The sequence below is a fragment of the Dama dama genome, chromosome 26 (assembly GCF_033118175.1).
Source record: "Dama dama isolate Ldn47 chromosome 26, ASM3311817v1, whole genome shotgun sequence".
NCBI classification, from domain to species: Eukaryota; Metazoa; Chordata; class Mammalia; order Artiodactyla; family Cervidae; genus Dama; species Dama dama.
Window position 1 is genome coordinate 31,667,436 of NC_083706.1, and position 14,665 is coordinate 31,682,100.

The 14,665-nt window shown below is 44.6% G+C and overlaps 1 protein-coding gene across 2 annotated transcripts in view; it reads left to right on the forward strand.

Moving 5' to 3' along the window:
• The first annotated feature begins 479 nt into the window (after positions 1 to 479).
• The window catches only part of HECA (hdc homolog, cell cycle regulator), a 43,181-nt gene continuing 28,995 nt past the window's right edge, over positions 480 to 14,665 (forward strand). Inside the window, exon 1 of one of the 2 annotated variants that reach the window (XM_061130270.1) lies at positions 480 to 853. In XM_061130270.1, coding sequence (XP_060986253.1) covers positions 583 to 853 — 271 coding nt within the window. In that variant the 5' untranslated portion in view covers positions 480 to 582. Of the gene's footprint in view, positions 854 to 3,329; positions 3,373 to 14,665 lie in introns of those variants that run through there. The other variant, XM_061130271.1, reaches the window with a different exon arrangement.

Consider the following 14,665-nt stretch of genomic DNA (forward strand, 5'->3'; position numbering starts at 1 on the left):
ATCATATTGTTCTAAGCCTCAATTACATGAAGGTCAGAAGGCCCCCGACTAACTCCAGATGCCACTGGATTAGCGTTTAGGGCCACTTCAGGAAGGTAGGTCTTCAGGCGCCCAGGTGCAGCCGGAGACCCGGAGCGCGGGCGCCCCGATGACGTCACTCCAAGGCTGCCGGCTCAGCGCGGGGCGTGACGTCACGCGGGCGGGCCAGGCCACCGTGAGGTCACCTGGTGGGTGCGGCCAGGCCGAATCCCCAGTGTCGTCACGGGAGGGGGCGGGGCCAGAGCGTGTCAGCGAAGCCGAATCAAAACAAGCCCGAGACCCGCCTTTTCCCTCTGCCTGGAGAGCGTCTTGCTCGCGCCCCGATCCCGCGGCGCCCGCGCGGCTGCGAGCCTCGGGTGACCGCGCGCCGGCTCCAGGAAGCCGGGGAGGGCGCGGCAGCCGGGATGGCGCGGCGCGGGCCGCGCGGCTAGACGGGCGCCAGCGGAGCCGCCGGCCCGCGCCCTCCGTTCTCGGCCTCCCGGACCCGGCGTCGCGCCGCTGGGAGCCGCCTTCACCGACGCGGGGCACCTGGACGCTCGCGAGATGCCCAACCCCAAAAACAGTAAAGGCGGCCGCAAAAACAAGCGCGCCAACAGCAGCGGGGACGAGCAGGAAAATGGAGCCGGGGCCCTGGCAGTGGCGGGCGCGGCGGGCGCGGCGGCCGGGGGGGCCCTGGCGGCGGCGGCCAGCTGCGGAGCGGCGGCGGCGGGCGCACCCGGCACCGGGGGCGCGGCGGGCGCGGGAGGCGCGGGGCCGGGCGCCGCCAACGCCGCGGCCGCCGCGGGGGCTGCAGCCGCGGGCGACGCCAAGAACGGTAAGTCGGGTCCGGTCGGGCGAGCGCCAACTTCCTCACCGACGGGGACGGCGCGGCGGCGGCGGGGCCCAGGGTGGCGCGGGCGATGCGTGGACAATGCGAGAGTCAGGAAGTGCTCACCCCGCCCCTCCGCCCCGCCGCGGCTGCCCCTTCCCGGTCCCCACGCACGGCGGCGGCGATCGATCTGCGGCCCCGGCTCTGTGTCCGCGCGGCTCTCCGGTCGCGCGCCCCGGGCAGCCTGCGCCCCAAACTCTGAGGGGCTTTCGGGTCCCGGGTCGGGGCGGCGATCCCCTCGGGCCCTGCCGGTTGTCCCCGCGCTGGCAAAGCCGAGTGTTTGCCTCCGACCAGGGGGAAGGAAGGAAGGAAGGAAAGAAAGAGCCGCTCAAGTTGAGAAGAATGGTCCGATTGAAAACTTAGGCACCAGTTCCTTCTCCCCCGTGCTCCCCTCACCCACCCACCTTCCCCTCCCCTGAGTGAAGGGGAGCCTCACATCCCGGCCGACCGGGGCTTGCTGTGTCGATTGCCACAGGTGAAGAGGCCCCGAGACATTTTTACTGTAGGGTGTGTGTGTGTGTGTGTGTGTGTGTGTGTGTGTCGCTGGGGTGAGGGGGCGGGGGTGTGCTCTTTAATTCTGTTCGCTTGAGGAAGGAAGAGACTCTGAACTTGACTTCCGTTCTCAGCCCGGAGTTTAAAAAAAAAAATCATTATTTAATTCGACTTCACATTTTAGGAGGAAGCTTAATAATCTGAATGCACCTTTTGAGGGAGCATTTAAGGAATAGTGAAGATGCCACAGGATTGCCGTTGTCACTTCAGAGACACAGTCTTACAGGGTACTGGGCAAACACTTTCTCGGACTTGGGCAGTTCTTTGAATTCCTCTGGTCAAGCAGGTTTTCAGGGCAGGGAATATAGGTATATTTTGATGAGAGATTGGGTTCTTAATATCTGACTTTTAACTTGTAGGTTTCAGCTTCCAAAGCCCTTCTTTATGTAAATCACTTACTTTTAAACAGGTGAACTGCTCTTAGAAGAACCCCCACGGTGATCAGAGCAGAGGAGGCTGAAGATTAGCCTATTAGAAACAGAACCTTAGGCCCCATTGGCTATATCTCTGCAATTTTGAAATAGGAAGTCCGCCTCCCGCCCCCCTCTCAGGAACAAACATCCCATTTGTGAATGTTTGAAAAGTCAAATTTTGGCCAGACTGTCTTTGGCGTGTTCTTTATTTTTCCCCGTGAAAAATCGTGTAGTTGCTCATCTGTGTCCAACTCTTTGCCACCCCATGGACTGTAGCCTGCCAGGTTCCTCTATGAAATTCTCCAGGCAAGAATACTGAGTGGGTTGCCGTTCCCTTCTCCAGGGATCTTCCTGACCCAGGGATCAAACCTGGGTCTCCGCCTTCTTTAACTTCTGAGTCACTTTAATGGACCCCCCCACCCTTTTTTTGTACTAAACTTCATCTTGGTATTGATGTGGCAGAGGAGAAAGAAGAGACTCCTTGCTCAGCCATTCAGTTTTGTCATCTTGGGAAGGACAGCTGTTCTGAGCCTCAATTTCCTACCTTGTAAAATCGGGAAAAAGAATTATACTGATTGTATCGGCTCCCTCAGGAAGTTATCATGAAGCTCAGAGTGTCCCTTCTCTACCCGACCCCCTGGGCTTGTTTTAGAGGCTGGTTACATTTGTAGCAAGCTTGGTCAGGTTTGTCAAGGAAAGTAAGTGATCAGTGGGTGACAGCTGTCATTCACTCATTCAAAAGATACTGAGCATTGACCATGTTACAAGTACTGTGTTAAGTATTAAAGGACAGGTGGCAGTCAAGGAAGGACCCCTGGTCCTCTCCGGAGCTTGCCTTCCTGGGGTGGCTCGGAGGGTTTACCCTGCATCTGCTTGAAAGTTTCAGGTTGACTGTTCCCTTTTCTTCTTTCTTCAAAAGAGAAGACCTCCTAAAGGCGGTGTGAGGGCATGTTTTCCTTAGGCTGTGGTTATGGTGCCCGGTTACTGCTCTCCACTGAAGTGGCAGTCTCAGGTATATTTAGCAGTTCTGTGTGTATCCATGTGAAGGTATGTATTTGTGATTTGGAGCTTGTTTTATTACATGAATGGGGGAGAAAAGGAAGAAAGGGGCCAAACATTGTAATAATCACACTTAGAGAAGGTACAAACTTATGTTAGAGCAGTGAATTGCAATTTTTTTTTTTTGTTTTTAATGTTTGTTTATTTATATATTTGGCTGTTTCATGTCTCAGTTGGGCGTGTAGGATCTTTAGTTGCAGCTTGTGGGATCTAGTTCCCTGGCCAGGGATTGAATCTGGGCCCCCTGCACTGGGAGCACGGGTGGAGTCTTAACCACTGAACCACCAAGGAGTCCCCAGTGAGTTGAATTTTATGATGCCAAATTCTTGATTCTGACGTGGTGTGAAGTCTCAGTGAGTGATCCACCTTAATGTGAAGAATCTTTCACTGCCGTTGATGATAATTGCACATGGATGCTGAGGTCTCCTGTGTGCAAAATTGGTAAATAAAGAAATTATAAATGCTTTTTTGTTCTTTTTTTTTTTTTCCATTTAAAGATGTGTTTTTTAATGTGGATGTGGGAGAGGTGGCATTGGTGAATTTTTAAAGGAAGGGGCAACTGATTCTTGCAACCTCTCAATCAACTGATAAAACCCACGATTTTTAAATTTCAGGATGACATTAATTGAACTCATAGTATTTCTAAGTCAATTTTTTTATTTAGCTGTGACATTAGATTTTGTGATTATGAATATTACACATCAGTTATTTCAAGAGTGTAGTACCTTTACATTATTAAACTTTTAAATGATTTGCTGTCACTGTTCAAGTCCGTTGTGACCTACATCTGCAAGCATTCAAACTATATGACTTCACCTAAAGTTAATAGTACTTATTTGTAGTTGTTTGGAGTTCATAGGATGGTTTTATGTCTTGTGCTTCCTGGACAGTGTGGACACCAGGGCAGGGTAATATTGTTCTTAGTTTTTCACTGTTAGTCAGTAGTTATTTATAACTACAGATTCTATAAAAAAGATTTGGTGGTTAGGGAAACCTTGAGGAAGCCATGGCTGGGTTATAGCTGAAGTTAAACCACTTGAAGTTAGGCTTCCTGGTTAAGTTGAATATTAATTGTAAGGACTTTGTACCCCTAAGAAGAAATTAATTAGTACATTTTCAGATACTGGTTTATGAAGTTTTTGTGGGGATTGGAGTAAAAGATGAGGAAGCACAGTCCTCTTTCTACATAGTAAACATCTGTCTGCACATATTGCAACATTTTGATTGTAGATGGACAAGATTTGCCAGTGATTATTTTTAGGTTCTAGTAATCATGCAGTAGATTATACCCATGTATAGTTTCACTCTGGAATTCTGGTTCTATAAGGCCACTAGGTTTTGCTTGAGGCCTAAAAATATATGAACTCTTGGTCATAGTATCTACTTTTTAATGGGCCTGAATCTCAAATCCTTTTTATAAGTTTCTGTTTTATGGATGACCATGGTTCACCATTCCATTCATTCCTGACTACCGCCCGAACCTCTGGGTTGCTGAGTTTGCCTTCATTCATTCAACCATTCATTCATTATTCTTTGTAGTAGATTGGGTTAGTTTACCCAGTGATTGATCTGCATTTATTATAATGTATATAATACTATACATAATATTAAGCTGATGCTTAAGCTCTAGTACTTTGGCCACCTGATACGAAGAGCCGACTCATTGGAAAAGACCCTGATGCTGGGAAAGATGAAGGCAGGAGAAGAAGAGGGTGACAGAGGATGAGTTGGTTAGGTAGCATCACTGACTCAGTGGACATGAATTTGAGCAAACTCCAGGAGATAGTGGAGGACGGAGGAACCTGACGTGCTGAAGTCCATAGGGTCCAAATAGTCAGACATGACTTAGCAACTGAACAACAACAGCAATATATAATATTATACATTTATATATATATATATATATATATAGTGGCTGACTTACATGATACAAGCCTACTAAGGGTTAGCCACTCATCTTAGATTCTGGAAATAGTCTTTGAGACAAAGGTTTACCTGCCAGCTCTTTACTGGATGTGCTCTTTGCATTGTTACTGGTCAGGGAGTGAGGGAAGCAAGACTGAGCAGAGGGAGGAGCTGAGCTGTGATGTGAGGGAGGTCTGGAGTGGGCTGGCCCTCCTGAGTTATCTTACCTTGAGGCGTGTGGGGTGGACCTTAACTACCCCCCGCCCCCACATACACATTGGTTGGTCACTGGACATGGGGTGCCCCCAGGAAGAGAGAATGATCTGGGAGGTGGGTGACAACTGTTAGCTGTAGAGCTTCTGTGGACATTTCAGCAGAGTAGTAAGTACAGGTACATCACTGTTTTTAATGATTGCATAGTATACCATTGTGTGTCTGCATCTTGGATAAACTGATCATTCTGCTCTTGTTTGATCTTTAAGTTCTTACTTGTACATCTCTAAGCATTATTCAGTTACTTCTTTAGGATAAACTATTACCCGTAGACTTGCTATGTCCAAGAATATGCCCTTTGTTATGACTTTTAACACATGCCTGCAGATTGCCCTATGGAAAGGTTGTACCATTTTAACTTCACTGTGGTCAGAGTGCTCTTTTCCCCCGGCCTCTTCAGTTTCTAGTTCTTACTGTTTTAAAGGTGTGCTGGAGAATTGCTGGTACTCCCCAAATGTATCAGCAATAGGAAGGCCCTGTTTGGATTCAGAGCCTGGGGCAGATGCTGCCATACTTAGGGGTATTTTCCAAGGCTGCATTTATTTCTCCTGTGCTTTTTAGTGATCTGGTGGCTAACAAGGATTCAACAAAATACCTAATAATGGTAAATGGTGTCTTAGTAACTGGTGATAGTCCCTGGAATCACAAAGAGTCAGACACGACTCAGGGATTGAACATGCATGCACAATCATTAGTGAGGATGCAAGCATAAGCTTTTGAAATTCTTTCTGCACTGTTATTCTGGTCTTAAAAAAATAAGCCGTAGAATTTTTTTGTAAGTTTTAGTCAAAACGTGGTGTTTGAACAGACCTGGGTGTAACCCAAGGTGCCACAACTTAAGGGCAAAGTGACCTAACCTCTCTCAGCCTCAACTGTTTGAACACAACCCTTTGGAGTGTTTTTGCAGATTAAGAAAAACGGTATATGTGAAAGATCTTGGCATAGGGCCTGGCAGATATGAACACTATTAACAATGTCTTTTATAAGTTTTGTGATTTGTTCAGCCTTATCCAGTTACAAAACTTGTTAAACTATTCTGTTGAGAACAGACACTGAGAGACAATAAGCTGATTTCTTAATGTATAAAAAGACTGTGGTATCATACAGATTTTTATTCAGGCATTGATTTGACTATACACGATTTTCTATTTTTCCCTTATCACCTCTCTTTTTCTATAGCTTACCTGGAAAAATCAGAGGATTTAGCCAAAAGAAAAAAGTAAAAAGCAAACTGTGAAAACGGTTTCCTCTTCCTTTCTTCATTCGTTCGTTGATCCATCTAATATGTATTGAGCGCCTGCTATTTGTCAGGCACTGTGTTAGGCTCTGGGATTACAAGGACAAAAGAATCAGGCCCTGGGGGCTTATGGCTTAGTTGTGAGTCTTTATGGAAATGAATGAGAGTAGGTTATTGCATGTGCTACACAAAGGCAGCTATGGAATGAGGAGCAGGAACTTGTGAGGTGGTCACGTATTGGATTAAAACTGGGCCTTGTGTCTGAGGACATGGGCAAATGAACTGAACACATAAAGTTAAGTTAGTTACTCAGTCGTGTCCGACTCTTTGCGACCCTGTGGACTATAGTCCACCAGGCTCCTCCGTCCATGGGATTCTCCAGGCAAGAATACTGGAGTGGGTTGCCATTTCCTTCTCCAGGGACTTCTTCAGTATAGGTGATGGTTTAGTTGCTAAATCGTGTCTGACTTTTTTGTGTGTGTGTGTCTGACTTTTACGACCCCATGGACTGTAGACTGCCAGGTTCCTCAGTCCATGGGATTCTCCAGGCAAGAATACTGGAGTGGATTGCCATTTCCTTCTCTGAACACATGAAAGTGAAGAGTAATTCAGAGGAGGTGAGGTGCTCCGGGTGTTCTTTGGGGGTCAGCTGGGGCTTAGTATTATTAAGAATTAAAAGACCCTTTCCTCTCTCCAGGCAGCAGCTTGAAAGTTCATTCGTTAGCTCCTGTGTTTGTTTGTTTGCTCATTCACTATTTTGTTCATCTGTGCACTCATGCATTTACTAAACACTTGTTATGTGCCTGCTGTCTTTTATGACTGGGAGTGTAACATTGAGTTGTACGTGGAGACACCAGAATCTGCACCCCCACAGGCTCATGGTGAACCTGGGAGAGAGACATGTACACGTCAGGGGTGATGCTCATAGGTGCCCAGTACAAGAAAGGATTTGTTTCCTGCAAGAGGGGACCTTTGAGCTGAGTCTTGGAGGAAGAGAAGCAGTTAGCTCTGAAAGCAGAGGAAGGGTGTTTCGGGGGTGGCTGGGGGAGGAGGGCGAGAGCCTTGAGTTCTGGTTGCTGCTGTAGTCGCTCGTGGCTGGTGTGAGGCTCGGTGGTGGAAAGGAAGTGGGTCCAGACGGTCGACTCTGGATGCTTTGTTGCCAGTACAGAACCATCCCTGAGGTTTATAAGCAAAGACATGATTGGTTGAGCCTGCGAGGGGCAGTAATCATAGGTTGGCAAGCTTGTAAAGTTGTTGTTTATTTTAACATCATGGGTATCTTTCGGCATTCTTTCTTTTATTACCGCTAATCATGGTTTGGTGGTCCAGCCTGCCGCTGACCGTTGATTGTGATTTTTTAGTAAAGTAGTGGGCACACGGCACACACTGCTTTTCTGCGGAGCAAGATGAAAGTGTGACAGCCCCAAGGAAAAGTCTCTCTTAATTGTAGGCACCAGCATCCTGATGCTCTGTTAGCCATGGGAGGTTAGCTAATTGAGGTGAACTTCAGAGAACCTGACGCCAAGGGAGGGCTGGGTACCATATGAGCCGAAGGGCTTCCTCTGGATGGAGGGGCTGTCGCTATGGTTTATTTTTCACATCCTGACAGAAAGTGTCTATCTCTAGGTTGGACTAATTATATTTGTCATTTTATTTTTTATCTTCATTGAATCAGTTGTAAAACAATAAACTCTGGTGAGGGAGATGTCATTATTTTATACAAAATAACTGTTTTTAAGTTCGTGCGTTTCAGAAAGCCTCTATTTCTCAGTGGTTGGTGAAATAGTAGCTTGCTTTATTTAATCAACAGGATGCTTTAGCTCAGTTGTACTTGAGAGGTTTTTGTAAACTGGCAAAAAATAAGTAGCATTTCTAATTCTTAATTGTATGTTCTGATTTATCAGAAGTGGATAGAAAACCAAATTATTTCTGCTAAATTATACTTAGGAGGATAGTACTTGAAAGCAATCTAAAAGTTAGAAACAAGAAAGATATTAAGAGGAAGTTTAAAGAAAAGTGAACACTTTCCTAAAAAGGAGGTGTTAAATGTTAATCATATCATTGTTTAGATTAATAAGAATGTTTGCATGGTTTTCATATGTACACATATAGTGCAGTGTATTGATACTTCACTGATTGTCAAGGAAGTAAAAACTTTTCTTCTCCCCTCTTAGGTTCACGATTTTGGGGCTTGCAAATTAAACTGACAGAGTAGCAAGAGAAAAGACAGATTTACTCACAGACAAAAATGTGACTCAAAGGGGTGGTTAGAATTTGTGGCTTATATACTATCTTAATAAGAGATGGGGAGGGGAGAAGGGTTCTTCTAGGAAAGCGAGTGGCTTCTTAGTAAGAGTAGGGGAGAGGGAGAAAGGGTGCCTATAGGAAAACAAACGAATTTTTGAAGAGCTCAGTGGGCCCTAAAAGAAGACACGGGTGATGATCATTTTGTGACAGTGTGTGTTTAGGTGTGGTGTGGAGACTTATTTCTGATGGTAAAAGGTACTCAGGTTGCTTTTGAAAGGGGATTTATGACAATTGAGTTCTTTTGAGAGGCTCTGTTTTTAGGCAGAGATTTTAGGAACTCAAATGCCTTCAGCTTAAAATAACTTTTAGGCCACAGTGGCAGATTCTGAACCCCTTCAAAACTTGTTGAAGTTCAGTATCACCCCCATAATAGCAGTTACAAAAGATAGTGCTATAATTCTGAATTTCTATTTTTCATTTTATTGGACATTTATTAGAAATAGATGGCCTTAAGGCATATGCCTTTATAAACTGAGAGGATAAATTAGGTAAAAGTTAGGAAGATATCAACTTGCTCCTATAAGTAAAGAAGATATACTCTTCAAATTTCAAATGGATGTTTTTTCCTAGGGGTTAGTATAGGTTTGATACCTTAGATCATGTCCCTGTAAATCATAAAAGCATCTCAGGAGTCTTTTGACACTAGTATTGAAACTAAATCACAGACTATTTTAGGTTTCTAAATGAGCACTCCTGAATGTGACAATTACATCAATATAATATTTAGTTGAACTGTAGAATTTATTAAACTGACACATTACATGTTATGCCTGACAGACCTCAGTGCCTGGACAGAAATTGAGGGAATGGGGAGTGGAGGGAATCAAGGTCTGGCTATTTTTGATTGGCAGCAGGTGCAGTCTGTAATCTGAGAGGCTGAACCTGGGATGCTTGGTGATGGTTGTTACGAACAGACACAGCACGCTAGAGGCCACGAGAGAGCCTGGCATTGGAAAATAGGAAGTGTTTTTCTGTGGTGGGGGCAGAAATAAGCATGTCTGATAGACAGGACAGCTTGGAGAATTCTTCTACTTCACCTCCTTAGATCTGTTCTTACTGGGCAGTGCTTACAAGTTGGAGTCTTGTTAATCCTATAATGATATGATCCCTCTGTATTGGGCATTTTGTTTTACAAATGCTGATGATGTGATGTGGTTCAGTAGCAAATTAGGTAAAATGCCTGGATGGTAGTTATGTTGGGGCTGTAGAACCCCTGGAACCCACAGAAAGCAGGAGCAGCTATTGTCGGCAACAGGAACAATGATCACTCCCTTTATGGAGCTCTGACTGAGAGCCAGGTGGGACCCCCTGCCGTCTGCAGTCTGCATTGGAGGACAGGAACATGAAGCTCCAGAGATGGCCTCCCTCTCTTTTTGCAGAAAAGGCACACTGGTGTTGGAGAGATGTGCTGGACCCTGATGTTGCAATCAGATCTTACATGATACTGGGTCTGTTTTGACTGATATGCAAACCTGTGTATGAATAATGAACACGTTTTTAAGTAGAGGGCTTAAATTTAGTATAAAAACATTAAGGGAAGCAATCATTGTTATTATTGTTTAGTCACTAAGTTGTGTTCAGCTCTTTTAGACCCCATGGACTCTAGTCCGCTAGGCTCCTCTGTGTGTGGGGTGTCCTAGGCAAAAATCCTGGAGTGGGTAGCCATTCTCTTCTCCAAGGGATCTTGCCGATCCAGGGATCAAACTCGGGCCTCCTGCATTGCAGGCAGATTCTTTACCGCTGAGCCACCAGGAAATCCCAAGAAAGGAATAGGGCCATTTAAATTACTTTTAAAAGACCTCATGCTTATCTTTCTGGTGCTTGAACTGAAATTAAATTTGTGAAACAAGAAAACACTTGACCAAGGAAGCAGTTAGCTTACACATTGTACACTCATGTTAATCTGATCCTTCTCATGACAAAAGGACTTCCTGGTCTTGGGATGACGGAAACAGGACATTTGAATGGACACTTCCAGTTCTTAATGGATCACAGTTCATAGCGAGGATGCGATTATCTTCTTTAGGCCGAAGTCCTAGAAGTGAAGTGAGATCACCCACCAGTCACCAGGCATGTGATTTTCAAGGCTTTTATACATGTTGCCAAACTGCTGTCCCTAAAGGGTTTCCCTCTTCCCACTGACTCCGGCACTGCATGGAGTGCTCCATCCTCCACACTCCTCCACTGGGAGTTTGATAGCCACTTTCCCCTCTGCCAATCAGATAGGTGAAAAGTCACATCCCATTGTAATTCTCATTTCCGTTTATTGAATTACCAGCTGAGTGAACGTCTTTGTGTGTGTATACTGTTCGTTTGTGCTTTTTCCTGTTTGTGTTTTTTGTCCATTTAACTAATGGGCATTGATCTGCATACGGTCTTTGTATATTCAGGTTACTTTTTGACATACATTTCCCCTGGCTTATTGTTTATCTTCTTACCTTGTTTGAAGCATCCTGGCTGGTTAGAAATGTTGTAGATTTGTATGATCCCAGAAAATCCACGTAGAGATAGAAACTCAAGAGAAAGACAAGAGAGAGTGGGAAAGTTGTCTGTAAAATTACTTGTAGGAAAAGCAGTTCGGGCCTGGAGTCAGGCTAGTGACTGAATTTATTTGGGTATCAGCACATAGTAGCACTGTTAGGTTTGTGAGGTTCTGTTTCCTTTTTGTATTTAATTTGCAAGGCTTTGTTTCACAGGATTGATTATAGTTTCTGCCACCCTCCTTCACCTCCTCCCTGACCACTCCTGTCCAGTTGACAGCTGAGCTCCCATGCTCAACACCTGTCGTTTCCTGCTCATTCTTAAAGTCCCTTGCAGTTTTTATTTCAGCCAGTTCCAAGGACTTTGAAACTTGTAGATAAAAGCTTACTATTTACTTATCACCTCTGCTACAAACTGAGGCCTCTTATGGCTAAGTTACCCGTAAATTCCCTGTGATCATAAACTTAAATGATGAATCATAGGAAAGTTCTCACTTTTTTTTCATTCTGGCACTTGGATTGAAATTACATTTCTGTGTTAAGAAAGTGAGAACACAGAACTCACCTGGATCAAGAGTTTATTTGCGCCCTGTTCATCACACTGATCCAGTCTGCCCTGTACTTCTCAAACGTCTGTGACTTGCAGTTCAGTTCAGTTGCTCAGTCATGTCCGACTCTTTGCGACCCCATGAACTGCAGCATGCCAGGCCTCCCTGTCCGTCACCAACTGCCGGAGTCCACCCAAACACATGTCCATTGAGTTGGTGATGCCATCCAACCATTTCATCCTCTGCCGTCCCCTTCTCCTCCTGCCCTCAATCTTTTCCAGCATCAGGGTCTTTTCAAATGAGTCAGCTCTTTCAGGTGGCCAAAGTATTGGAGTTTCAGCTTCAACATCAGTCCTTCCAATGAACACCCAGGACTGATCTCCTGTAGGATGGACTGGTTGGATCCTTGGACTCCTTGCAGTCCAAGGGACTCTCAAGAGTCTTCTCCAACACCACAGTTGAAAAGCATCAATTCTTCGTCGCTCAGCTTTCTTCACCGTCCAGCTCTCACATCCATACGTGACTACTGGAAAAACCATAGCCTTGACTAGACGGACCTTTGTTCGCAAAGTAACATCTCTGCTTTTTGATATGCTGTCTAGGTTGGTCATAACTTTCCTTCCAAGGAGTAAGTGTCTTTTAATTTCATGGCTGCAATCACCATCTGCAGTGATTTTGGAGCCCTAAAAAATAAAGTCAGCCACTGTTTCCACTGTTTCCCCATCTATTTGCCATGAGGTGTTGGGACTAGATGCCATGATCTTAGTTTTCTGAATGTTGAGCTTTAAGCCAACTTTTTCACTCTCCTCTTTCACTTTCATCAAGAGGCTCTTTAGTTCTTCACTTTCTGCCATAAGGGTGATGTCATCTGCATATCTGAGGTTATTGATATTTCTCCTGGCAATCTTGATTCCAGCTTGTGCTTCTTCCAGCCCAGCGTTTCTCATGATGTACTCTGCATATAAGTTAAATAAGCAGGGTGACAATAGACAGCCTTGACATACTCCTTTTCCTATTTGGAACCAGTCTGTTGTTCCATGTCCAGTTCTAACTGTTGCTTTCTGACCTGCATACAGGTTTCTCAAGAGGCAGACCAGGTGGTCTGGAATTCCCATCTCCTTCAGAATTTTCCACAGTTTCTTGTGATCTACACAGTCAAAGGCTTTGGCATAGTCAATAAAGCAGAGATAGATGTGACTTGCAGGAGATTCCCAAACTCACTACTTTCTTAAAGTGTGTGAGATTTGAGAGCCCCAGGTCCTAGCTTGAGGTCTGCCATTTTGCAAGGCTGATGGTGCTTTCTGAGGCTAACTATTCTTATCTGTGGAAAGCAGGATAACATGTTGTGTGTGACTAACTCGTTGCAAAAAACTGTAGTGCTCTTTGAAAAAGCCCATGGTTGTGTCATGCTTTGGGGTTTGGGTGTTTTCTAGTTGGTGTTTTGGTTTTCTCTTTGTCATGGGGCTGTGTGTCCGCGTCCCCTAATGGTGAATGCATGCTCTGATTTGTTGAAAGAACCAGGGCCAACCTGGGCTTTGCCCCACAGCTTGCAGTGAATGTTGCTCTTCCAAAATGCTGATTCTGCTTCCTTGGGAGAGCCTTTCATTTCTTTGCAGGTTCAGGTCAGGCAGCTCTTGCCGTGTGGGTTTTCCCAAGGAATCTGCAGTGTTGACCTGCTGGTCTCAGGGTGAGCACCCTCCTTGAGTGGGCTCTTCTAGGGTTTCTGACCCGCTGAGGGGAAGGCCTGCGGAGGCTGAAGCCATGGGGCGGTGCTCTCCCCCAGCCTGAGGAGAGCTGACTTGTGGATTGTTTCGTTGTGATCTGTGAATCATCTGTCCCCAGGTTTCATTATAACCACAAACTGTGCTGTGGTTTTAACCATTTGATTAGCAGAGCCTTGCTTTTGGCCTGTTGTACTGCATGATTTGCACTGGTGTCCCTGTGTCTGTAATCGTGCCTTCTTTAGTTTGTGTCCTCTCACTTCAGGCCTTTGTGCTCCCTGCTCTTTACCAGTTTCTTGGGTTCTGTGGAGTAGGAGTTTGTGTTGTAAAAGCGTTTGGGATACTTTCATAACACTTTTGTGCATGCGTGCTAAAGTCACTTCAGTCGTGTCTGACTCTGTGCGACCCTATGGAGCCTGCCAGGCTCCTCTGTGGGATTCTCCAGGCAAGAATACTGGAGTGGGTTGCCATTTCCTCCTCCAGGTCATAACACTTTGGGCTGTTTCCTTACCTCCCTTTCAGATTTTACCTCTTAAATAAGATTAAAGAATTGTGAATATACCAAATTGTATTATGGATTTTAACAAGATAACTTCTATAGGCATATGACACTTGGTATGTGTCTGTGTCAGTTGTTTCTATAAATGTATTGATGCGTTTTTTAAATATGGATGTGTTTTTTTAAATCATTATTTTTCTTGGTATTTGGTTGGTTAAAAACAAGCCTTCTCTTTGAGATATTCAGATTTGAAATTTTTGACTTTGTATCAGTTTTCCTCATAGTTTATTTTTTAATGTTCCATGAGATGTGTGATCTAAAGATGACTTGGAAGAGTTTTTGAAGAATTAATTTGAAATTTTTTCTCTTGACAGATTTTGAAATACTGATTAGAATTTTTACAGAGTATAATCATATATACATTTGTATATGTTTATAAATTTTAATATAATTGTATTTAACTGGACAAATTCTTTTATGACCAAAGAGAACTTTCTAGATATTTTTGCTAACTCTTTTATAAATGGTATATTTCCCCTCTAGTTTAGAAATGAATAGTTTTGAGCCTTTGAAAATAGTCATACTATAAAATTATATTTTGTGTTCCACAAAAGTTAGTAACTGGGAAAGGAGTGATTGTTTAGTTAATAATATAATGGCATCTTTGGCTTAGTATATCAGTGGGGTAAAAACTTTGAGCTTCCTTTGCAGTAGGAAATTTTATGGTGTACTCTTCTGAAAATAAGTCATAGCAGCTTTATTGA